We start from the raw sequence: 26,541 nt of genomic DNA on the forward strand, positions 1-26,541 counted from the left end.
GGCAGGGTTGGATAAATTGTGAATAATCTAGAGACATTGTGAAGACTTCCTGACTTGCATAATCCAAAGCATCTACTGGATTTACATAACTCAAACTTCAAAAATGTGTTTTTCAATTGCCATCCACGTCACCTGCAACACCCGAAGACACAAAAGCAGGAACTGCAATACCAGTAACCTCATCTACCTTCCTTGTTGGTGACTTCAAACAACAGTCTCTCATCCTTTCAAACATATCCCAACTCCCTTCTGGCTGGTCTTCCTTTGTGTACCGCCAGACCCTTGCTGATTGAGAACATGGTGGCATGACTTATGTTCAGTGTACTTTAGTTCACCTATGTAACTCCTCTGCTGGATTGTCTTCACTAGCTCCCAGTAGCCGCCTGCATCAAGTTCAAAACCCTGACACTTGCGTTTAAAGCCAAAAATGGACCAGTCACTCCATACTTGATGGCAATTGTCAAAAGCTGATCTGTACCAGTCCTTCAAGATTCATTCAAGCATGCACTTTTTTCACTCCTGGCACCTAATTGGAGGAATGCACATCACCTGGGTGTCAGAACTGCAGAGTCACTTTCTGTCTACAATGACTGAATACCCATCTATTTGAAGAGTAAATTAAACCAGCACTTATGGGCAAACAATTCCACTTTCAAAACTTACCAAATTATTAAAATTGTAAATAAAAGGAAAAGAGATGTAACACAAATCAAACAATACCTCTGAACCAATTTTCTTACTGTTATAAAATATTAAATTTGTTTATTTTACCAAAATGCAGTCAGATTGGTCAGTTTGTCTTTCTAATTCTGTCAGTATAAATGTTCGAGAGAACTAACAAATCAAAGATTCTTGATTTTCATTCATTCATTATCTGTAACCGCCTATCCAGTTCAGGGTCACGGTGGCCAGAGCCTACCTGGAATCATTGGGCAGCACACACATTCACTCACACACTCACACCTATGGACACTTTTGAGTCGACAATCCACCTCCAACATGTGTTTTTGGACCGTGGGAGGAAACTGGAGCACCCGGAGGAAACCCACGCGGACACAGGGAGAACACACAAAACTCCTCTCAGACAGTCACCTGGAGCGGGAATCAAACCCACAACCTCCAGGTTCCTGGAGCAGTGTGACTGCAACACTACCTGCTGCACCACCATGCTGCCCATCCTTGATTTTGTTTGCATTAAAAAAAGTGTGATAATTAAGTTTGTAGATATATGAATTTGAAATATATTAAATAATCAAAACAAAAATGCCTGAATACTTGCTTCCTCTCAATATACTATAACTAGAAAATAATCTATTTATCATTAGAACGTCTGCATCAGTCAAAAATTGCAAAACATCTCATCAGTACTAAAGACAATATTTTAATCTTATATATGCTATAGGACCATGTGCGTTCAGAGAACCAGTCCAAGGCCTGAAATGTGGATTAAACAGAATGTGTTCTATTATAAAAATGTGCTGGGTGATGATGTACAGTTTTGAAAAAGCATTTGTTATACATTTGTTTATGTATTTGTTCATATTCTCACCACTTTGCACACGTTGGTCTCAGAATCACACAGAGAGACATCACAGTGTAGATGAACCTCATCATAGTCCCCGATGAACTTAAACACAGTGACATGAAATCTGCAGGTCAGGGACACGCCATTTTCAGCCATGCCGATAGTGTTGTCCTTAATATTGGGACACCTAAAATACACACACAAACCTGTGGTAATGCCATTTCACAAGTAGTACTTAATGCAATGGTGATATTTAAAGGAGATTAATATGTAAATTTCATAGTGTGCCCATCTTGATACACTCTTTATCCTTAAGCTTATAACATCTTACCAAAACAGTGAGAGGAAGCTGGTGTTACTTTTTACACTTGCAAATATGGTCAAATGTAAGTGCTATTATTCACCTAGCCACAAAACAGTAGACTCTGCATACTGACTGACTTGACTCTGAAGTGTGAAGCCCTTTCTGGGTGGAGTTTCCATGTTCCCCCTGTGTCTGCGTGGGCTTCCTCCAGGGTCTCTGGTTTCCTCCCACAGTCCAAAAACATGGAACACATGTGACCCTTTAATAACTGTTCTTAATGAGGGTGCATGTGAATCAATGTCTGTATGTGTGAGTGAATGTGTATGTGCCCAGATATGGATTGGCACCCTGTCCTGGGTGAAACCCTAGTGCCCGATGCAGTCCTGGTGGATGGTTGTTCCTGGTCGAGAGTACGCTGTGCGGGTTTGGCTGCCGCTTCTCGCCAGTGTGTGTGTGTGGATTGAATGTTGTGTTGATTGTAAACGGTCCTTGGGTTTCTATAAAGGTGCTATATAAATGTTACTTTAACATTCACTTAAGAGTTAAAAACTGGTTGAAAATAATATCAGCACAAGTCCTATGCATCATGAGCTTCTTTAAAATGTTTTCCATGGCCAAAAAACAAGCTCATATAGATGTTATGGCCCAACATCCCAAATACACTTAAGCTGAATAAGTATCAAGACTTGAAAATAAAATAAATACAATTTGAATTCATTCATTCATGCGTTTTCTGTAAACTCTTCATCCATTTCAGGGTTGTACCAGTTCATCACATTGCATCACACACTCACACTCACAGACAATTTTCCCATAGCCAATGCAACATGTGTTTTTGGACTGCAGGAGGAAACTGGAACACAGGAGGAAACCCATGCAGACAATGGGAAAACACACCACTCCCTTCACAGACTGTCACTCGAGGTGGGGTATATACCTACAACCTCAAGACACTGGATCTGTGTGACAGCGTTGTGTTGTGTTCTGTTGTGTTACTGTGCCACCTGGACTTCAGTACATGGAAATTGAGTAAATGGAAATAATTACTGTCTACCTCTGTCATTATACCTATATACTTACATGCATATAAAACATACAGAAGGCACATATTGTCCTAATGTCTCCTTGCATCTGTGTATGTGTGATGTGATTTTCTCACCCTCTCTCTATGATTATGTAGCGGAGGCGGTCACTGCTGTAGCGAGATGGTGTGGCCCAGCACATGTTTACTATAAGAATGAGCTGGCTGTCGTCAGCCCCCTCCACAAACACGCCCACAAACAAGACGTCCCTAGTGCTAAGCACCACCTCCCCCTCTCTGTATGGCTGTCGGTATGATGCATTCTTGTACAGTGCCATCTTAGTGATGAAGTTCCCCTCCTGGGTGGGAAGTGTCAGGTTTATAACACTGTAGAATGAGAGAGAGAGAGAGAGAGAGAGAGAGAGAGAGAGAGAGAGAGAGAGAGAGAGAATGAAACCTGTTTCATACCTTTAACCTGAAATATGGCTTCTTTAAAATGCCAAAACCATATTTTCAGTTTAAAGAAGCCATATTTCAGGTTAAAGGTATGAAACAGGTTTCATTCTTTTTCAAATATTATTTAGTGTATACATATTCTCTGCATCATTTACATCATTGGTTTGGAGACATAAAAAGATACCTTGGGGAGCACTGTGACAAGCAGAGAATGTAGATGCTTTTTCCCAAGCTCTGAGGGAATATGGCTTAAAACCGTCTACTCACAGCAAGACAGAAAGCCTACAAATAAGTTTTAAAGCGTTTTTGTGGGACTTATAATTTAAAATTCACACATTCTCCTGTTCTTCTGTCATTTTATGGTAGCTGTTTAGTTTCTTTTTATCTTTGGCTATTGCTTATCAACCCATGTAATCTCTATGTTGTTTGTAGGTGGTGCAGTATACATGTTTTTAAATTTCCTCTGGTAAAATCTGGTTATGGTACACCCTAATTTGTAGTTAACAGGAAAGCGAGGTGAGCTTAAACCCATCAGTTGGTATTGTATGTGTCTTCTGTGAAGCACACTAAAGTCTTCCAACACCTTGTACATCTTGGTGGTCTAGTTATTGTTCTACAAGTAACACATTTGTGATTTATCTAATATTTAACTGGGAAGGATTGGTCAGTCGTAGTATTCTTCAGTTTGTAGTAAAGGTCGATGGCGATCTTGATGCATAGGTCAGTCACCTTTATTTGCGTCAGTGTGACTTCTGACTCTAACGGCCAGTATATTTCCTCACAATTTAATTAACGTTCCAATACGCTTGGTAAATGTATACACCAAATTGGACTCCTTTTCTTGATCATTTGTCTACATATTCCCTCCTTTAAGGTGGGGATCTAAATATGCTAGTGTGATTAGAACCTTTATGAGTGATTTTGCAATCAGTGATGCATTATGGTTTCTTAATCCCAAAGTTAGAGTACTCCTTTTTCTGTCAAGTACACCACAATGTTTCACACATTTACTATTTATTTGCAGATAATAGGATTATTCCAGAAGAACTCTGGTATAGTGGACTAAAGGAAGTACACAAATCCTCTGCTTGTGCTAAGCATGGCCTCATGCAGTGTAAAATAATATATAAATTTCATTTTACCAATGCCAGACTGTTGCATATTGACAAAAATATAGATCCCATATGTGATAGATGTAGACAGGCTGTTCCTGCATTTCTGTATCCATATTGGTTGGCAAAATTCAGATTCTGGCTGGATGAATCAGTGTAGCTGTTAGGTGTTGTTTTACATGTGAATGCGACACGATGTACATGGATTCTGGTTATACACTGGTTTCTATAAAATCACCTACTCCAGCTTTAAATATTCACAACAAAGTGGCAACATAATGAATTTGTTAATATTGGTTTCATTTAGTTTCTAATGGTGGAATACCCTCATCAAAGATATTATTTACAATATTTAAAGAACAACTTAATTAGAAGTAGAAATGTTTTTGATTTTACCGGTGCATTTCTACATTTTTTAATTTGAAAAAAATATTTCTTCTACTTCTGATGAATTTATGATAATAAAAATATATAAAATGTGCCAGTAACTATAAAATTTGTTGTACATTGTCTACTAAAGAAGAGTTGAAGCATGATATGAAAAACATTAGAACTTCTAAAACAGTAACAGTAACAGTAAGATATCTTGTAAAAGGGTGTCAGAATGTTTAAGAAAGACCACAATATTGAAGTATTTAAGATATATCTGGCACAAACTCATATTTATGTTTGATAGCCTATTCTCCACTGGAGTTTATGAACAAATTGCATCTACAGAGTAATAAAAATTTCATGATGCTCAGATCTATGGAAAAGGACTAGTATTCTTCTATATAATAGAAGATAAGGAGCATGCGCATCCTTAGAACCATTGAAAGCCATGTGATGTGATATAATGGCATGCTCTAGAAGACAGGTATCAAGGCCTCTGACCTCAGCATGGGCTTGAGCACAGTCTCCAGGGAAATCTTGATATCCAGCTCATAGGCACAGGAAAACTCCACGTTGATGGTTTTGTCTCGTGTCACAATGTTCCCTGTGTTATTCACACTTTCTATCCACACAGTGTTCTTGTACATGATGTGTGTTCCATTTGACTGAATAAACACACACACACACACACAAACACACAATATAAGTGGTGTAAGTGGTTTTGAACAGATTTTTTATGGACCAAACTAACAAAGAATTAAAGCACAGTGAACAATGCATTTTGAGGAACAGAAAACAAACTTCAGTATTCCTCCCTCTTATCTGTAAGACATAAGTTCCAAGATTCTCAACAGATGCTTGACACAATGGATAATCATCAACTTTATATACACCCTCAGAAAAAGACTGTAGGGTAGAGGTAAATTAATGGTCTCTTAAGCTTCACACAGTGCAAACATACCTTATGTACAGCAGTGGCTTTAAAGCCCAGTTGTGATCCCTAAAGGTACATTACATTCTTTTCTCCAGAAGGAGATGTGATTATTTGAGCATTTCATTATACAATGGTGTAAAATAAAAAAACATAATAAATGTCTTGGGGATTAAATGGGGTGTACGAAAAACAAATTTCATTATCTGTGACCGTTTATCCAGTTCTGGGTTGCAGTGGTTCTGGGGCCTACCAGGAATCATTGGGCGCATGGTGGGAATACACCCTGGAGGGGGCGCCAGTCCTTCACAGGGCAACACACACACACCTACGGACACTTTTTGAGTCAACAATCCACCTACCAACGTGTGTTTTTGGACTGTGGGAGGAAACCAGAGCACCTGGAGGAAACCCACGCGGACAGGGGGAGAACACACCAAACTCCTCACAGACAGTCACCCGGAGCGGGAATCGAGCCCACAACCTCCAGGTCCCTGGAGCTGTGTGACTGCGACACTACCTGCTGCGCCACCGTGCCACCCCACAATTGTGACATCTAATAATAAAATAAGGTACAATTATGTTTCCTAATTAAAGGTACAAATTTGTTCCCTTGAGGGTACCACCACAGAGGCAGCAAAAGCTACCACCACAGTGACAAATTTTCTGTCAGTGTATATATGTATAGAAAAAAACATCATGCACTGGCACTGTGGTCGTACCCTCAAGGATACATATTCTGTAACTTTAGTTAGGGAACAACCTTAATCTTTTATAACTGTAGATTTGTTTTTGGGGCGGCACTAGGGACCTGGAGGCTTCCGTGTGACTGTCTGTGAAGAGTTTGATGTGTTCTCCCAGTGTCTGCGTGGGTTTCCTCCGGGTGCTCCGGTTTCCTCCCACAGTCCAAAAACACATGTTGGTAGGTTGACTGGCAACTCAAAAGTGTCCATAGGTGTGAGTGTGTGTGTTGCTCTGTGAAGGACTGGCGCCCCCTCCAGGGTGTATTCCCACCTTGCGCCCAATAATTCCAGGTAGGCTCTGGACCCCCCACGACCATGAACTGGATAAGCGGTTACAGATAATGAATGAATGAATGTTACAATTGTGTTGATTTCATACGCCTCATTTCATCTCCAGGAATTTTATTATGTTTTTATATTTGACACAGTTCTATAATGAAAACTTAATATTCACCTCTCCTTCTGGAGAAGAGAATGTAATGTACACAGCTGGATTTTTAAACAATGTTGTACCTTTAAAGGTACATTTACACTGTTTGTACCTTTAGTGACCAATAATGTACCTCTATCATACCATTTTTTCTGAGGGTGTACAATACCTAAGATATGTTTGCAACATGTTCACATTTCAACAATGACACACAATTTAAAATTTATGAATTGTTTTTGTCATTTAATATAATATTTAATGTATTATTTTTGTGGCTAACCCTGGGTAACAAACTGCTGGAAAGAGTATTTGAGAATAAAGAGAGTAGTGTACTGTAAAATCTATAGGACATTTTAGAGAAATGTACAGGCCCTGATCACGTTTATTACAAATCTACTAGTATAATACAAGTTCAAAATAATGTATATACTTACTACTTTTTTCCAGAGTGATTTTTAAGTACTGATACAGTGGTAAATGTATACAGTCTGTAACAAATTGAGATGATGAGCTTCACCTGCACTATGGATCCACAATGTCCTTTTGTGTTATTGATGTGGAAGGAGATGAAGTCTTCACCCTCAATGCCAGGACAGCGCTGGTCATTAATGCGCACATCCTCTCTCTCAAAGCCCAGCTGGAAAAGACGACACTTAGAGATGGACACTTCCATCTGTGCATGTTTGCAAGTTACCTCAGCCTGGATGATGTCGTCCTCACCTCAACGAGAGAAAAAGAAAATAGCTGTTCAGAACAAAAACCTGAAAAGCTCATATATATACAGCTACCTTTACTGGATATGTTCGGTCAGTATTTATAGTAACAGGGGGTGGACATGACTGAATCCTGACTCATTCATGTACAATAATGACTCAAACTTTAAATGTCTTCTTGACTATATTCAGATTGCAGCTTTTCACTCAGTGAACACATATAGACATGATGCCAATGTGGAATTACTGGCAATTTTATTTCTCTTTTTAAAGTTTAGGTTTTATTTAAAAAGTGTGAGGAATTCCTAAATCTATGTAGAACGGTTTTCTTCCTGGAACATAGACAGCCCCACACCACTCTCCCTCCTGCCAGCTTACCAATCTCAGTACTGGGCAGTTCTGGGCAGCCACACAGGTCTCCTCCATTCTCTTGGTCACAAGTGTTGTTTGTGCAGATCTCTCCTGCACAGGGGTCATAGATCCATTCTGCTAAAAACAGGTCCAGGCACAAAGTTAGCACACACAGATGCACACACAAATTACTCTGTGTTACACTTTCAAATGCCTTATTTTATTTTTAAAAAATGCTTTTTTAATAATATTCAGAAGATGTTTTCTCACCATTTGTTCACTTTCAAGTGTCTTTTTGCTCGAAACCACTCTAATGTATGACCCTGGTGTCAGTAAATGGCTAAAAGCTATGTGTCTCAGTCCAGTATGCTAAGCTTTGTTTTTCTCTGCTCATGGCAGTGAAAAGCCATTTGAAACTATTTAGACAACAGAGAGAACTCCAAATGTTGAAAAGCATGAATCGAGATGATGATTACTGCTCTATTCCTGCTCCATAGGTGGGTAATAGTTTGGTAATGTTGACTTATTTCTGTTGTTTCATATTACTTAAAAGGAATGTATACGACTGCAGTTCTGTCTGGTTTGTTTACATTCAGAAGCTCTGCATCTTTTAAGATGGAACAGTATGTTTGAGGGAAAAAATGACCATTGTTTGTATGTGGCAGAATTTGAACTTCTCTGTAGGTTTTACTCACTGTTTGAATTGCCACAGAAACTAATTTGTAACTTGATTTGTTAAGTTTTGTAATATTTTTGGTCTGTTAACCTTTACAAAGTTAGCCGTTTCTGAATTTTGAGATATTTCCACCTTAAATTTGATGTTCACAATTATATTTAAACAACACTTTTTATAAAATTCAGAGCATTGCTATGTCTCCAGTCTGAAGCCCGTGTCAGACCAACAATTTCTTAATATGAGAGAACAGCAGTTCCCCAGATTCGTTAATGTTCCCTTTAATTCTTGATCTTATTGTGTTTTCTTATTCATTTTTTAAGCATTTAAAACAGTAAGTTTCAAGTAGTTTTCAATTCTATGAATATGTCTAGCATATGCTGCAGAACTTTTAATAATAGCAACAAAATCAGTTTTATATTACAAAACATGTCTATTTATATGGTGCTTCCAATATTTGTGAACACCACGTCCAAAAAAATAGTAGTTACTAAGTATTTTGTCAAAAAAAGGTTTCCCACTATTCATCCTTTTATACTTTCCCCTTCCCTGTATGTTCCCCCCGTACTGTAGGTGGCAGCGTGCCCTTACAGCAGTTCTCCTGGGCAATCCACTTTGTGGTGAGTGTGCCAAATGATCGGCAGGCCTCAGCGTAGGCAGCCATGGAGCCACAAACTTGGGCCTTGCGATGGTTGTAGCAGCCGTCCAAGTAGCAGGACTGGTAGAACGGCCCAGGGTCCAGCAATCCATGACAAGGTTGAAAGAAGCCCTTCAGCTGAGTAAGTTTCAGACAGCTATCCTCCCCCTGCAGGTCCAGGACAGCGGTGTTATCACAAGACTGAGCCAGGGCCACATACTGAGTCTCATCACAGCTACAAAGACATAAGAAAAGGGGACCATAAGAAAAGAAATCTGAATAATAGTTATTTAGATAGTTTTAACAGGTAACATGAAACATGTAATAAAAGGGGGAAAATAATATTTTAATTTGACTTAAAAATTAATGTTCTTAATATCTTGATGGCTCCATTTATACATATATGTAGGTATGAATGTATACATACATATACACACACACATACAAATAAGGTCTGAGGCACTGCTATATGTAGTCATAGACTGGAAAATAAGCTAATGAGCTGATATTTGATCATGTGACTATTGAGAACAAATAAGTGAAAAAAAAAACTTTTTTTTTAATGTAGCTTTTTTTTTAAAAAAAAGAGAACAAATCTTTTTCATGTACAGTATCACAAGAACATCTACAAAGTATGAAAATATAGTACCAGAACAGCATTCATTTTTAAAAACCTAACTCAAAAAAAAGACTCTGGTAAATCAAGGAAATGACATATAATTATCAAATTCCTTCAGGATTTGTTCTCCCCTGAACCCCCAGAATCCCCTTAGTCTGGGAACCCATCCAACCATCCTGGTGCCTCACTACTGCGGACCCCAAGCACCCAGACCTGCTGGCACAGAAACATTCACTGCCAGTACAGTGAAAAGCTCCTCAGTTCTGAGGCAGAAAAAAATGTGTTTTGAGAGGGAAATCAGGGAGGATCCAGCAGTGTGGATGGAACTGGATCAACAACACTATGAGAAGGCATTGGCATTCCAGAGGGAAAAACTGGCCTTAATGCCCCAAAAGACGAGTAGGCTCAGTGTCGTAATGTATCTCCCCCCCACCTTGGGAGTAAGTTAATATTGATATTTATTTGCATTATATAATGTATTGGTCACATAAAGTGTAATTTTATTTTTCTTTGACAGACCTGAGTGATCCTTCCTGCGTCCCCACCTTTTCTAACCATTCCTTTTTTTTTTTTTTTTTCAAAAAAGGCCTGAAAATCAGGCCTACATTCCTCATGAAATCTCAGCCTTCTACATAGTCAATGGATGCATTCTGGCCAACGGGTCTCTGAGGAAGGAGTGTTGCATAGTGTATTAAAAACATGTCTGTTATATAATGGAATATTTGAATAGCCTAAACATTCAATGTATTTACCGTAGCTGCTGCCAATTACAGTTCCTTCTGGATACAATTGCCCACCAGTGAAATTTGCCTACCAGTTAACTCCAAGTATTTCCTGTTCCTTATAAATTATGTGGCAACTGTGAAGCTTTTGTCCAACTGTGCAACTTTTGGCTGCCCTAGGTTTTACGCCTCAGGCTGTTACAAGTTGCTGGGAGATGGCCTTGGTCTCAGCAAGGCCTCCATCAGCAGAACTGTAACTGCTGTAACTCAAGTGCTGTTACAGTTTATATGAGAATTACTTTTCCAAACAAGTCATCCAAGGCTTCCACACTGTTCCTGATGTTCCCCAAGTCATTGGCATTATCATAGACAGCCTGTTCCCAATTGCAAGGCCATCCAACAAGGAGGCAGCATACCTCTGTCGAAAGGGATTCCTTGCTCAGAATATCAAAGTAGTTTGTGACTGTCAGGGTTCATTCACAGACATTCATGAAATGTGCCAGGGAACACACGTGGGGACTTCATCAGTGCCTACTGCAGAAATGCAGTTGACAGAAGATGGGGAGATGCCAAAGATGTTGACCACCTACAACAGGTCCTGGATGGCCTGTGTCCAGCTAAATTAGGTGAGTCATCCCACACACCCACTAAACTTTGTAATTAACAGTTGAGTTGAATCAAGTGTGTGTGAGAGATTTTTAAATCTCATTATATAATTTCTGTTACTTGTACTGTATTTTTTTGTTTTGTAAATGTTATGATGTGACACATACAGACACAAATGCCAACTCACAAGGCAGAAAACTTTTAACTTGCAACGTGAACATAGCCTGACAATGACAAAAATGTAATAAGCTAATACATCAGGCTCAAATGGGACACCTCCTGCACTCATGCGTATATGAAACTTGTGTATGGAAACACATATAAAGTATAAAAGGAACATACCCTAAAGGCTCAGATTTTACAAGCAGATATAATAATAATTTATAATTTAAATAATTAAATAATAATTTATCCTTAATTTTTCCCATTTGAGGAGAAATTTAACAGTCACAGCAGCAGGACAATAGAAAGAAGGTAGAAATATCTGTACCAGACAATAAATAAAATAACAATCAAAAACTAAACAGGTAAATTGTATAAAACGATAAAATACAGATATAAACAAATAATTATATATATAAAATGGTAAACATTTAAGCCTATATCCATTCTCAAGTATCTACAGGCTGAACTAAAATATGTATGGTATTTTCTATGCCTGTGTACTGTGTTCTATGCCTATAACATCTACTGGGAGCTATGGGTTATGGCTCACCACTTTTGCAGAACTATGACAGAACTGTCTAGCAATATAAAAAGAAAATTTTATAATGCAAGATTTCAAATAATTTTGATGAACTTTCATCATCTGCTCTATATAAATCTGAAAAGATTAGGGAAGTACAGTGAAGCCTAAGTTCTTTTACGGTTGCCACGGTTGAATGAGCCTTTGAGCCCTCAGATGGCACTGCATGAGAGATTGCCATGGTAGTCTGATAAATATAGCTATATAAGCTTGGGAGTACTTCAGAAAATGGTTGTAATTCAAGACCACCATACAGTTCACTACTGTATCAAGAAATGCAACCTACACTTTATTGCCAAAAGTATTTGCTCATCTGACTTCACATATGAAACAAAGGGTTTAATATTATGTCGGCCCACCCTTTGCACCTATAGCAGCTTCAGATCTTCTTGGCTTTCCACAATGTTTAAGAGTGTGTTTATGGGAATTTTTGACCACTCTTCCAGAAGCGCATTTGTGAGTTCAGGCACGAAGTTGGACAAAAAGGTCTGGCCCACAGTCTCCGCTCTCATTCATCACAAAGGTGTTGTTCTATCGGGTTGAGGTCAGGACTCTGTGCAGATCAGTCAAGTTCTTCTACACTCACACATACATGTCTTTATGGACGTTGCTTTGTGCACTGGTGGGCAGTCATGATGGAACAGGAATGGGCCATCCCCAAACAGCTCCCACAGATGGCACTATGGGCCTCAGTATCCATTGACCCCTCTTTGTCATTTTACGTCACCTACCACTTTGTGGCTGAATTGCTGTCGTTCTCAACCACCTCCACTTTGTTATAATCCCACTGACAGATGACTGGAATATTTAGTAGCAAGGAAATTTAATGACTGGACTTGTTGCACAGGTGGCAACCTATTATGGTACCACACTGGAATTCACTGAGCTCCTGAGTGTGACCCATTCTTTCACAAATGTTTTTAGAAGCAGTCTGCATGCCTAGGTGCTTGAATTTATTCATATGTGGCCATAGAACTGATGAGAAACTGAATTCAATTATTTGGATTGATGAGCAAATACGTTTGGCAATATAGTGTAAATGCCTTTCACATAATGAGAAGGACTTGCATCAATTCTATCCTGAAACAAACCTTACCAAACTTCAAAACTATAAAGATTTACATTTGGTTGTGCTCTACTAATTCTCCCAATTAAAGTAGTCAAATATGTTTGATGTAAGTGAGAAATGCTAAGAGCCATTTAAGAGCCATTGTCATAAACATATATGGCTTTCAGACAATGTGCCATGGAAATCATTGTAAGCTCAATATTGGTTTGACACATTGTTATTCATAATTTGACAACAACTGTATGGCCTATGAGGAATAGAGTGATAGAACAAGAGAGCAATCAAGATACTGAGAATGACTGAGATAGTATGACATGTAAATATTAATCAAAGACACATGTTGGTTCACGTACCTGTTCTGCATGCCGTTGGTTTTCCAGCTCTGGGCAAGCTCCAAAGCACTAACAGCTGGTTTGCCACGAGAGGTGATATAATCATCAGTGGGATCCCCATTAAAATTTCCACACAGTCCACACACCTTGTTCTGCAGTCGTGGTCCCATTGTAATGCTGAGTGTGTTGAAGCGATTATACCGAACCTGGATGTCCTGTGGTGTGTCTATCACCAGAAAGCCTTCAGACGTAGATACTCGGGTCATCAATCCCGTTACGAAGGGTACAGACACGGGTGTCCCATTGACCTGAAGACATAGAACATAATCAACACACTCTTGTTTGTGACTGTCTTAAAGTGCTTATAGAAACAACAAACCCTAAAATATGCAAAAGTTAAATCAACTTGAAATTTTGTGATCAGTTGCACTTTAATTTTTTTTAGTTGATTCAGTTTTATGAAACATTTATTTTGAATTAAGATGGCAACTTGATAATATAAGCTGTATCAGTTAAATTTTGTCAACCTTGACGGTGCTGCCAGATATAAGAATGTTCTCTTCGTTGATGTACAGGTAGGCATGGGAGATTGTAGTAAGGTTGGGTGTGCTCCACTTGTCAAAGTTGGCGATAAGTTGGAAGGACAGTTCAGGCAGCTTGTGGCAGATGGTGGATAGGACAAATGAACAGGAAGCAGGCAGGCGTAGGGAGGCACCATCAAAGGTGCGGAAGACCCCACCTCCTGATGCTATACAGTGCTGGTTGCGGCGGACAAAGCAGCCCCGTACACCATGCCGCAGTGCACACTCTTCATCAGCCTTGCAGCGACGTGGATCACACTGGATCAAGTTCCGGCCAATGCACTGGCAACGCTTGGTGCAGTCATTGTTCCAGAACAACTGCTTGGGCTAAGGTGAAGGACAGCAAATAGAGAGCAATGGTTTTGTAATACGTTACATGTGTACAGTGATGGTGTTGTACAGTGATGGTGGTGTTGATTATACTGAACCTGGATGTCCTGTGGTGATAGACACACCACAAGACATCCAGGTTCGGTATAATCCCTTCAACGCACTAAGCATTACAATGGGACCACGACTGCAGAACAAGGTGTGTGGACTGTGTGGAAATTTTAATGGGGATCCCACTGATGAATCATATGAAAATGTACACACTATTTACTATTACTTGCTCTTAAAAATGAAATTTACCCATTCTCCAATTTTGCAAAATTCAGTTGTTAAGATGTAAGCAATGGTTAAATATCATATACCAACTTGAATTTCTTTACATTGATGGTGATAGGAACTACTTGATTGATAATATTTAAGGTCAAATTCTTGATCAAATTGATACCAAAATCATGAAAGGTATCTCTAATATTTTATTTTAAAGCTTTGTGAGGTGTCTTTCAGGGATGTTAAGCATTTCAGGAGGTTTTTTTAATCTCCACTGCTATTTACAGTTATCAGTCTTTATTTTTTAAAAGTTAATGTAACTGACACTTAATTGTACTCTATACGTACATTAACCAATTAACAATGTACAAACAACATGCCAATTTTATTGCACTTGTCATAAATGACTGTATAATAAGATTACACTACATCAGCTGGTGTTTTCTGACACTATATGAATAATTTAATGCACACAAATGAAAAACAACCACCACAGCAACGTCTGTATAGACACCAGAATGTTGCCCTTTTGTCCATTTATTATAAAAAAGAGCATGGTACTTATGTAATTAGTGAAGTGTTTACCTGCCATTTAGAAGATTCCTAGATTCACTAAAAACTTATGAAGGAAAAATCAAATACAGAGTATGTCTTTGCTACTTGATGTTTAAAGGAAATTGGTGGATTTAATATGTTGCCAAACTTATGTAGTGATTTAAAATCAGGTAGCTCAAAACAACCTTTGGGTTTAAAGCTCTCTCTCACCTCATAGTACTTTCCATCAGTGTAGCAGCCACAGTTCTGATTAAGGATGCAGCTCTTGCCATTGAGCACATAACCCTGGTCACACTGGCAGCCCTCCACACAGTGCTGGTTGCAGTCCCGCTGGCCCCGTGCTGGCGCACACTGGGGCTGGCATGCTGTCATACAGCTGGAATAGTGACTGTTCACTGGGCATGATGGCACTACACACAGACACAGAGGACACGAATTAGTCTGTACATGGACAAATGTACAGCAGGTACAGCAAGCTCAAATGTACTGATCATTCAAACATTTGTAGGATTGCAATACATTAAGGAAGGTAGTTTGAATAATTAAAAACTATGTACATGTAAAAAACATTTTCCAGCAAGTGTGCATTGGTATGTGTTGCATGTACAGTATGTAGATACTTTAAAAATGTTTCTTTTTGTGATTGCAATAATAAGTAACCTGAATGTGTACATGCGTGTTTCATTTTTACAGTGCAAGATATGTACAGCCTTAAATGAGAAAAAGTTGGGACAATATGGAAAATGCAGAAGAAAGAAGTGAATTTAAATTTACTTTGACTTCTATTTCTTTGCAGACAACGTGATATTTAATGTTTTTTTAAATTAATGTTTTAATTAATATTACATTTTATTATTCTTTATGTGTTTATTGTGTGTAACCGCTGCAGAGGAAGCTAAGAATGTTAGAATGCTCTGCTGCCTCTGAGGCAGATTCTAAAGCAGTACATTTTACACACTTTATTTATGTTTGCTGCCTTTAAAGAAGCAACAGAATGATATACAATAATGCTCTGCTTCCTCAGATGTAGCAATCGTGCCATTCAACTCTGTCTTGGCCTCTGATTTACCAGAGCATTAGTGTATAACATTTTGTAGCTCCTTCTGAGGCAGCAGTCATAACTCAAATGTGCAGGAATGTACTTCATAATTTTCCTCAGAGGCAGCAGAGGATTATTACATTCTGCAACTTCCTCAGAGGGAGCAAGCTATTATCCTCCATTCGAGCAAAACAGTATGCTGAGACTTTTGTAGCACTCCCAACAAATGATAAAGCAGAACTAGCAACAAAAAAGTAGTAAAACAGGGATTTAAATAAGTCACGGTTTACTATGCCTAACATAATTAAAGGTTCAATTACATAAATGGCAGGGGTACAAGCTCAACCTGAAAAACCATGTCTGATCCATCAGGCACATCAAATTAGTCACTGATTTATAGTCAGGGTAACCACATTGGCTCAGGATTATTTTGCCAAACCTTTGTCAAACACTACAATACATAGTTATATCTGTATATACCAGTTAAAACTTTAATGTGCCAAAAGGGTGCTTTATGTGACCTGTGTCCAGAAACATATCAACTTCGACACATCAAGAATTGAACAGTGGAAATATGTACTGTGGTCAAACTAACCAATATATCATGTCTTTTTTTAAATAATTCAACACAGTGTGTTCCAGAATATAGAAGAACAGAACCATCCAGACTGTTTCCAACAACAAGTCCAAAAACCAGGGTCTGTCATATTATAGGGTTGTGTGAAAGGTAATGTATATTTCTGTGATGGCAGTATTAATACTTAGCTGTACATACAATAACATATGCCTTGCAGGTGAAGTCTTTTCCAGGGATGCCTAATGCAAATTTCAACACAACAATTAAAAAATGCCACTGTGGAAGGTGAGTGTATGGATGGTAGACTGGCTTGCCTATAGTCCTGACCTGATCCATAAATGATGTGTGCTATATTTTACAATGCAAAATGCAACAACGAAAATCCCATACTGTTGCACTTCAAAAAAATACTTGCATTTATAAAATGCAAATATTTGCATTTTCCATACCATCCCAATTTGTAGTTTTACATTCACAGACACCTTACCAGAGAACCTTTCTAAATAAATTATATATATAGATAGATAGATAGTATATATTTTGTATTTATACACCTATGTAGTGGCTCTGTGACATATATGTAATATCATGAAGTGATGAGCGAAAGGAAAATCAAGGTAGGCACTTGTGGTAAAGCAAATGTGTGAAGTCTATAAGTAGACTGTATGACTGTACCACAAGGAGTGGAGCTTCTCCAGCCAATCACAGGCACTCCCTGTGTCTGACATGTACTGGAGTAGATCTGCAACCAGTTACAGATAGTCTCCTGTGCTCCCTGGTCCACACATGTATCCTGTAGACAGCTCTGGTAGAAGTAGGCTGGTGCCACTTTGCTGTGGCACCGGGCAAATACGCCTCCACGATCAATAATAAGTCCACACAGCCTCACTGCCTCCGGTTCCACATAGACATACAAGCCCTCAGCGAGGTGGAAACGGTTGCTTGGGTTGCCATTGTCGACATCAGTACTGGCCACAGCATCCAGTGTTTGAGCAGGGGCAGGGACATCAACTGTCAGACCTCTTTCGACCAGTCCACAGCGAGGGCAGGAGTCACCACACCCCACCTGACAGAAGGTATCACGCTCAGCCCAAAACATAGCCCATTCACTAATGCTGAGGGCAGGACCAGAGACGGGCATTCCCTGGCACAGCCCACAAGTGGCATTAAAAAGGCTCCGTGGCAGAGAAAGCAGCAGAAGTGTGTTCCAGTCAAAGGCAACCTAAAGAGATGAAAATATTATAAACCACCTTATAAACTCACCCCAGTTCAAAATATGGTAAGTGAAGACATAAAATTATAGATCCAGCATTTGAGCAAATGTCAGTATTTAGAAAGTTTGTGACACTACTGCACCTTCAGTCCAAAGTCAGTCTCCACCAGTAACTGTAGTCCAAGGGAATATATGTTGACTTTCCCTGGACCCAGTTTCAAAGGCAGGTATAAACGCTCTTTATTTACCTTGTAGAGACAGACAAAAAAAAGCAGTTCATAGTTTCATTTAGTGTTCTGTTAGCAGGCGTGTTAGCTCACTGTGATTCTCCCCCCCCCCACCTTATTTACCGGTGTTTACTAGAAGGGTACAAATTCCCATACTGCCTCTATCAATTTCAGTATCTCTTTTTCCCCTCCTCCATCCTTTACTCTCTCCTCTGATCTTTCATTACAGAGAGAGTCCCTGAAAACAACCTTCTCCATCTTTCCTCCCTGTCCTTCTCTCTCTATCTTTATTTGATCTAAAATTCTTCAGATCTTTAGATGGTGTTGTGAACCTCTTCCAGCCATCACTCAAATGTGTGCTTTTTTTTTCTCTGACTTTGCTCCAATTTGCTAACAGACAGAGGCTGAAATCAGATATTCCTCATGTTCTCAAAGTGGAATTTGTTCTTTTGTCTCCAGCCCCAGTCTACTTTATTAAAAATAACTTTGTGTCATAAACATGAAACGTTTGACCTGCATAAAATGTAACTCCTTAAAATATTCGAATTACAGATTAATTCTTGTAATTATGAAATATCTAGCTCTCAACAGAATCTGTCTTACAAGCTTTCAATATCAAATCAGTGGCTATGTGCCCTTTCACAGGTGTTGGGGCACCCCTCACAGAGTGTCAACCAGAGTGGGACTTCAACCCACAACCTCCAGGTCATACATATAAAATGCTGCAAATCATATTAAAATATATTTGCACACCTAATATTATATTCATATTATACTCTGTTTAATTTCTGAAATGTACATCCCCTCACCGTGACTGTATGTTTGAAACTCCTTGACACCTCGATCTCATAGCCATACACCTCCAAAATGAAGCCTCGCACCCAAATAGCCTGCCCTGTGTCCCTCTCTTCATTCCTGGCAGAGAGCTGGAACCGAGGCAGGCCCCCTGGACCCATCTCTGCGCTGAAGCCCCCGTCTAATCCTCCATCTCCATCCTCCTCAAGTCCCCCACACTCAGTAGTGACCAAGTGAAGCGTGCAGCTGCTCTGAAGGTCAAATGGAACACCTCCAAAGGGCAAGAAGTGCCCATATCCAGCTACTACGCACATAGCCTCAGTCCGAGGTTGGCAGAAGAACAGTCCCTCATTCTCTTGGCAGTATTCCTCAGGCTGGCATGGGAAAAAGGTGCAGTATACACTGTTGTCTGTCCCATTGCAGATGCAGCGCTCTTGGCATTCCCAGTCAGTCCAGAAGGTCTCATTGGTGGCCAGCTGCCGTCCAAGGTAGAAGCAGCCACAGTCGCTTCTGGCCACACAAAGCCCATCACGGAGAGCAAAGCCCTCTTCACACTGGCAACCTTCAGAACAAGGAAACGGACAAGGTTCCTGTGGCTCATCCAAGTTTTCACAGGTCAGTGGGCATGCAGTGGTACACTCCTCAAAATGGCTGTTTTCTGGACATGGCAGAGCTAGAGAGATGAGAGATGGGACAGAAAATCAAAATGACTGGAACACAGAGATACCACTGAGATTACACTAGTTTTTGAGTGCTTACGGCAGTTGGTTGTGCTTCTCCAGGGCCCCAGGTTGATTTGTGCATCTTGACAAGCTGAAGCATAGGCCTGCAGAGAGGAACACAGAGCAGAGCGGTTGCCCTCCCTTACACACATGTTATACAAGCAGTTCCTGAAGAAGGGTGAGGGGTTGACAGATGTGTGGCAGGCAAGAAAAGAGCTGTTTCCTAGGTCGTTGATGTTGCCACAAAGCCAGGGGCTCTGGTACATCCGAAGGTCTGTGCACATGCGGTACAGGTCATCGCAGTCACCATTGCATGTTAGGTCATCTGCAATGGCCCTCCAACCCTCAATGAACTGTTCAGCCGTGTCTGCCTGCCTGCCACTTGGCAGACGGAGGTCATCAGAGGGTTCACCATTGAAGAAGCCACAGAGGCCACAGCTGGAGTTGTAGAAGAGGGTAGAGAGGGTGATATTGAGGAAGCCTTGGCGGGAGTAACGGGCACGAATTAGGCCAGTCCACTCCACTACAGTAGCGTTACCAGGTGCACGGTACACCATAAGAGGTTCCAGTGGGTGGACATATGGAAGAGCCACTGGTTCACCATTTAACTGAAGAGAAAAGGGAGAGATATCATCAATGTGTGTCCTATAAAATCATTCCACATGTGCTGAGTTTACAAACAGTGGAAAATATATTGAGGCAACAAAGACATTTATAAGATATTTATTTTTTATGATGCGAAACCTTTGTGTGAATATATCTGGAATGTGTCCAATGAAATGCAGACTTTACAAACCTTTACAAGGTCAAAATCAGAGCCACCTATCTGTGCTTCCAGGTGTGCGACTCTGATGACTACAGGCCTTTTCCAGGTGGGACCTTTATTCACCAACCTTCTGCCAATCTTCACTTCCACTGCTGATACGTTGGCTGGCAGGCGGCCCAAAGTCTTTACCAGGTAGAAAGAACTCTCGTCTGGGAATGGCATGGATGACCCATCGAATGTGGCCAAGACATGTGTCTGAGATAGTGAACACACGGCATCTCTACGAGGGTAGCACCCTAGCAACCCTACTTCTGCTGTGCATACCTCCCCCTCTCGGCAAGAGTCATTAAAGCAGGTGATTTCACCTGCTGGGCCACATATGCAGCGCTGGACACACTCGCTGCCCACCTCTCCCCCCTCACCTGCCCAGAAGGTCTCATTGAGGGCATAGTAGAGGCCATCACTCTCGCAGCCACAATCTGAGCGCCGTACACATTGGCTGCCACTCAGCACAAATCCCTGATTGCATTGACAACCTTCGGTGCATGGATGTGTGCAGTACAGGTGAGAAGTCAGGTCTGAGCAGGAGGCAGGGCAAGCGCTGGTACAGACTTGGTAGTGGCTGTTCTCTGGGCATGTCAAAGCTGAAAAACAATGGGGAGACTATTTTCACTGACCAGTGCTTAAAAGCATAACTCATTAACAGAACTGAGAAAGTATTTAAAATCGGTCTGTATCTAACAACATGACGTAGCTTACCACAGAAAGAACGTGACCTCCAGGGTCTGATGGTGACCCCTAGTGCCTGACAAGCCAGAGCATATGCCTGTATAGCTTGACAGAGTGTTGTAATATTATCCCGATTGCTGCACATATCATACACACAGCTGTAGACAAATGCAGTGGGGTCCACCACAGACCGACAGTCTCTGAAAGGCCCATCAGTCTTGTTAATGAGGCCACAGTAGTCAGGCCGGAAGTAGAAGGCTTCAGCAGCTGGTTCACACAAACTGCAATTCTGGGCACAACCGTCTGTACAGCGAAAATCAGTGTCTTCAGCTCGCCAACTGCCACCTAATTCAACAACACTCTCTGCTAATGATCCATCTGGCAACACAGGGTCATCTGCAGGGTCATCGTTGTAGTTACCACACAAGCCACAAGTGTTGTTGAAGTATGAGCTGGGGAGGGAGATTGAAGCGTAGTGCTGCCCATCATACGTTACTAAGAGACCAAAATCAGTTTCCAAAGCAACTGCAACTCCAGACTGGTAGACCTTGACAGCACCAAGCTGGAGGTGGACAGGTAGAGTCTTCAAGAGGTTGTCCACCTGAAATGATGGTGAATAGAAGCCATGTGTCAAAAGACGATGGATATTTGACTACATTTTGTTTAGCAGAACAAAGAACCAATGTTCCACTGCAAAGATAATGTCAATTACGTAGTTTTGCCAGCCCTTTTCATTATGGTACATTATGGCAGAAAACTGTCAGGAACTGGAAGGAAACTTACTTGTACAGTGCCAAGGGTTCCCTTTGGCAGTGTTACTCTGTGACCATACACTTCCACAGTCACATCTCTTATCCAGGACACAGAAGTCATGCCTCGGTTTTCGTTCTTGGCCTCAATGCTGAAGGAGGGGAGACCAGGAACCTCCCAGCATGGGCGAGCCAGTAAGTAAGAACATGTGCCCTAGAGAATTGGATTAAAATATAAAATAAGGTAGATAGTATTTCAGAGTATCATGAAATGAATAACTTTATACCCAGACTGATGTGCTAATGAACTGAAAAGGATTTTTATACACTTTTTAAAAATGTCTTCTTTATGTATTAAAGTAATAATAATTTTTGATCATTCTATAATAATAGGCATCAAAAGTTTTGCATGTGCAAAATTCATATATAAAATATTTCATATATAAAATTCATATATACAGCACTACAGCATTCCCACATAAATAGCATTCCCATATTGTCTAGCATTAAACTGGCTGATGTAGGAATTTTTTGTAGAGTAGACAGTTAAACAGTTGACACAGTTTGGAGGTGTGCCCCTCATGCCAAGTAGGATGATCGGTCTTGCTTTTGCATTTGTATTAACTGGATGTGTGGAGGTGCAGCCTTACTTGAAAGTGGTAGAGAAAGCCATCAAATGTGTGGTAGTGTGGGTCTCCAAACACTACACAAGTGCTGGTTCGAGTGGGTTGGCAGTAGTAGGCACCTTCTTGCTGCTCACACGTCTCCAATTGGCCACAAGGAACTTCCTGACATATGACTTCATTGTCTAAATCCAAACACCTGCAGCGCTGAGAACACTGGTCTGAGAGCCAGAAGACCTCCCCACGTCGATAATACCGCCCTAAACATGACAGAGGATTCAATGCCATTATTTAAGATATTAATCTTTTATCCTACTTTGTAAAAATCAAGAAAAGAAAGAAGGGAGAGAATTGAATAGGAATCTGGTAAAGGGATGCATACCAAATATGTTCAGACAACAAGGCATAGTTTGAAGATAAGAACAAAAGAACATGAATGTGAATTTATTCGAAATACTGAGGAACACTGCTTTACCGTTATAGCTGCAGCCATTGGCTGGGTCTATCTGCTCAGCGTCGATACGAAACAGCCAGCGGCCAGGTACGTTGACATTTGTTGTCTGCTCAATGTTGACTACTTCGTTTGAGCGCGAGCCTGGTAGGTTAAAGAAGTGGCTGACATCTCCACCATTGAAACCTGCCTAAAGAGGTCAATAACAGGCAAGATATAAGAGGAACCTTGTTACATTTCATAACATGCTCCATTACGTGCAACAGATTTCCAGAGACACTGGGATACCTGTGCAGTTGTTCCACCCAGGCCAGTAAGAGGGTCTCCCCCGCTAGCGGTCCCTGTGCTCCATGTGATTTCTCCATAGTTAAACATGGCAAAATATGACATGCCGTCAGAGATTAACACTGACTGGAATGTGTTCACCTGTAACAAGTTTAAAAATGTTTCAAAATCCTATTGTCATATACTACAACTCAACATGTGCAACATGAGGAAAGCTACTATTAGTATCCATATCGAAACAGGTTGAATGGATTTTCTAGTTTTTTTCTATCAATCTGTATGACTGCCAAATGAAAGTTTATGAAATCATTTTTGCGATACCGGAGTGGTCTGGCTTCCTCCATAGAATGTGACCTGGTGCCAGGTGGTGATGAAGACCCAGGTGGCAGTATAGGTTGGCATGTTCTTGAAATATTTCCTGATGTCCTGAGTGGCTCTCTCCAACATCTCTGGCTCTGTGCTCTCACGGTAGTACACGTCCCCACGGATACCATTGTGCACGTCTGCCCATAAGGGAGCAATAAAGGACCGGCTGTCACTGAGGGGGAAAGCCTCAGGAGTGAATTGGCTCACCTGAACGTTGAAGGAGATCACTCCGTTGTTGTTGACCTGTAGGGCAAGAGGCATAGTTGGATTTAAAATAGGCATCATTTTACATATTACTGTTGATTAATTTGGGCGGCACGGTGGCGCAGCAGGTAGTGTCGCAGTCACACAGCTCCAGGGGCCTGGAGGTTGTGGATTTGATTCCTGCTCCAGGTGACTGTCTGTAAGGAGTTGGTGTGTTCTCCCCGTGTCCGCATGGGTTTCCTCCGGGTGCTCCGGTTTCCTCCCACAGTCCAAAAACACACGTTGGTAGGTGGATTGGCGACTCAAAAGTGTGTGTGAGTGAGTGTGTCTGTGTTGCCCTGTGAAGGACTGGCGCCCCCTCCAGGGTGTATTCCCGCCTTGCGCCCAATTATTCCAGGTAGGCTCTGGACCCACTGCGACCCTGAGCTGGATAAGTGGTTAAAGATAATGAATGTTGATAAATTTGACGCTTGATTTAAATGGGTTCTGAACACTTGTAATTTACTGGTATTACATTAAAATGACTCTTTTATTAAGCAATTTATGTAATGATAAATAGTGTATGTTTTATACTCACGTATAAAGAGCGGTAGGGGATATTGAAGAAAACAAATGGAATTTGTAGAACAATTTCTGTTGAACTGCCATCATCCATCTTTGGGGTTTCTAAGTCCCTATAAGCTGGTCCATAGGGATAGAGGATATCCTGAGAGAAAGCTTTTAGAGAAGACAGTGAACTATTAGTCATAACAGATTACTAGATTCATTACAGAAGACAAAGTTGTTCTTAGCTCAGCTAGAGTTGTCTTTCACTCAATTCATTTAGACTTAGCTTCATTGATTAATTCAAGGGCCACGATGGATTCAGCCCCTACCAGGAATCACTGGAATCATTACAAGGCTGGTACTCACCTCCTCCAGGAGCAAGAGTGCTGAAAAGCTGGAGTAGAGAGACTAAAGTGCTTGTTTTGACCATCCTAAAGACCTAAAACACACATACATGGAAATCAAAATAGTTTGAATTCAAATGTCAACATAAGGTTATAAGGTTTGAAGGCGATATTCCCAATATCATATATTGCCAATGAAGGTGCATAGGTAATATTCTCAAATAGCATATTCTACACATGTGAACTGATCCATCAAGCATTTATAAAAGGACATTAAAAAGGCAAATAGACCAAGTAATGTCCCCTCTAATCTTCCTTGGTTTTAAGAGCAGTCTCCCAGATCTCCCTTGGGGCTTTCTCCCCCTCTCTTGCCCGCCATGGTGGGCCTGTTGGCCCTTTGCTGAAAAGGTCCCATTATGTGATGGGGAACAATGTGTGGGGATCACATTCACCTGCACTACTGTGTGAGTGGGCTGTGGAGGAGCAGTTCTAGGCCTCTACTCTGCCAGCTAGCTTCTGGCTGGGACTCAAACCAACCGCTCTACATCATCTAGAGGGGTCTATTACCGCATGTTTGTGTTCCATGTCTCGTTGGCTTCAGAGAAGGGGTGTGAGCAGTTCAGCTAATGGCTCTAATTGAGGAGGCTTGAGTTGCCATGATCTTTTCAATGACCCAAGAGACTCAAGTATGAGTTTCACTCTTCTTGAATTTGAAAAAGGTTTTTCTAAAAGCTACCATTAAAAAAAGAAATCTTTAAAAAAAACATATAACCAATAACCATATTTTCAAGGACATGTTGGTGCATTTCAGGCATGACATGGCAGCAGAACACCAAATGGTACTTAAAATATAAAACTAATAATATATAATACTAATACTAAGATTCCAGTGAGTGATTTACTGTTCCAACTGACAACACATGACGAACAAAAATGTTTGATATATTTAAGCTAAAATGAATCTGTAATAAAATAAACAATATTTAAGACTACTTCTCAGAAATGTGTTTGCCGTTTACATCTTATCAGTTTAAAAATGCACTGCATTATTTTATTAGCCATCTTTTTGCATAATTAAATCATTTTAACCAAAGTATGAGCACAGTAAAAAAAGTTTATATAAAGCCTGAAAATGCTCATTAATGCCCTCTGGTATTTTCCCACTTAAATAGCCTTCTGACTTTATATATACTAAGGATTAGTATTTATATTTCTTTGTAAATAACAATCATTTAGAAATTTAAATTCTACAGAACATTGTAGATGATAGGTTCTTTTCTGAAGTATTATTGACACTGAGAAGTCGAACTCTTATATAGTGTATAGTCACATATCCTCACTGTCCAAAGAAAAACAAGTCGGATAGTAGGAAAAGGGAGAAAAACCTTAACTTTCAATGGAAGTTAATGTAGTGTGTGTGTGTGTGTGTAAATATACTACATTACATATAATAAGGATTATAATTATCTAGAAATATGAGAGAAAAATGTAGATACATATTTTTCATTGGACAGCTTAATAGCATAAAGATTTCAGAATTCAAATGACTTTATGATACACGATTTATTGAATAGGATTCTCACGTAAGTGTCATTTCTTTGAAATTTCTAGGATTGAAGATAAGGGATTCAAATAAACCAATTTTTAAATCCCACAGGAAATAGCAGGCATTTCTATATTATTGTGATCTTTAGTGTACAGACTGACTGAGCATATTTCTTAGGTGTGCTTTCATAGAAGTTCTTACTAACAAGGCACAGAGGGTGCCTTCATTGGTTCTTCTTCAGTTGTTATTGATGCTGAGTTACTTT

General features: G+C 40.2%; 1 protein-coding gene across 1 annotated transcript in view; it reads right to left on the reverse strand.

Annotated features, from left to right (window-relative positions):
- tecta (tectorin alpha) overlaps positions 1-24,816 on the reverse strand; it is a 31,306-nt gene extending 6,490 nt beyond the window's left edge. Inside the window, exons 1-22 of the mRNA XM_066660020.1 lie at positions 24,753-24,816; positions 24,418-24,557; positions 23,592-23,879; positions 23,274-23,411; positions 23,010-23,175; positions 22,562-22,794; positions 21,946-22,125; positions 21,193-21,763; positions 20,464-21,077; positions 19,705-20,275; positions 18,960-19,618; positions 18,067-18,171; positions 17,386-17,932; positions 15,305-15,504; positions 13,889-14,269; positions 13,383-13,669; positions 9,223-9,503; positions 7,986-8,096; positions 7,412-7,614; positions 5,292-5,455; positions 2,989-3,237; positions 1,550-1,712 (exon numbers count right to left, since the gene is read on the reverse strand). Of these exons, the coding sequence (XP_066516117.1) occupies positions 1,550-1,712; positions 2,989-3,237; positions 5,292-5,455; positions 7,412-7,614; positions 7,986-8,096; positions 9,223-9,503; positions 13,383-13,669; positions 13,889-14,269; positions 15,305-15,504; positions 17,386-17,932; positions 18,067-18,171; positions 18,960-19,618; positions 19,705-20,275; positions 20,464-21,077; positions 21,193-21,763; positions 21,946-22,125; positions 22,562-22,794; positions 23,010-23,175; positions 23,274-23,411; positions 23,592-23,879; positions 24,418-24,557; positions 24,753-24,816 (6,315 nt within the window). The remainder of the gene's footprint in view (positions 1-1,549; positions 1,713-2,988; positions 3,238-5,291; positions 5,456-7,411; positions 7,615-7,985; positions 8,097-9,222; positions 9,504-13,382; positions 13,670-13,888; positions 14,270-15,304; positions 15,505-17,385; positions 17,933-18,066; positions 18,172-18,959; positions 19,619-19,704; positions 20,276-20,463; positions 21,078-21,192; positions 21,764-21,945; positions 22,126-22,561; positions 22,795-23,009; positions 23,176-23,273; positions 23,412-23,591; positions 23,880-24,417; positions 24,558-24,752) is intronic.
- Positions 24,817-26,541: the final 1,725 nt, after the last annotated feature.

The sequence above is a fragment of the Hoplias malabaricus genome, chromosome 2 (genome assembly GCF_029633855.1).
Source record: "Hoplias malabaricus isolate fHopMal1 chromosome 2, fHopMal1.hap1, whole genome shotgun sequence".
Lineage (NCBI taxonomy): Eukaryota > Metazoa > Chordata > Actinopteri > Characiformes > Erythrinidae > Hoplias > Hoplias malabaricus.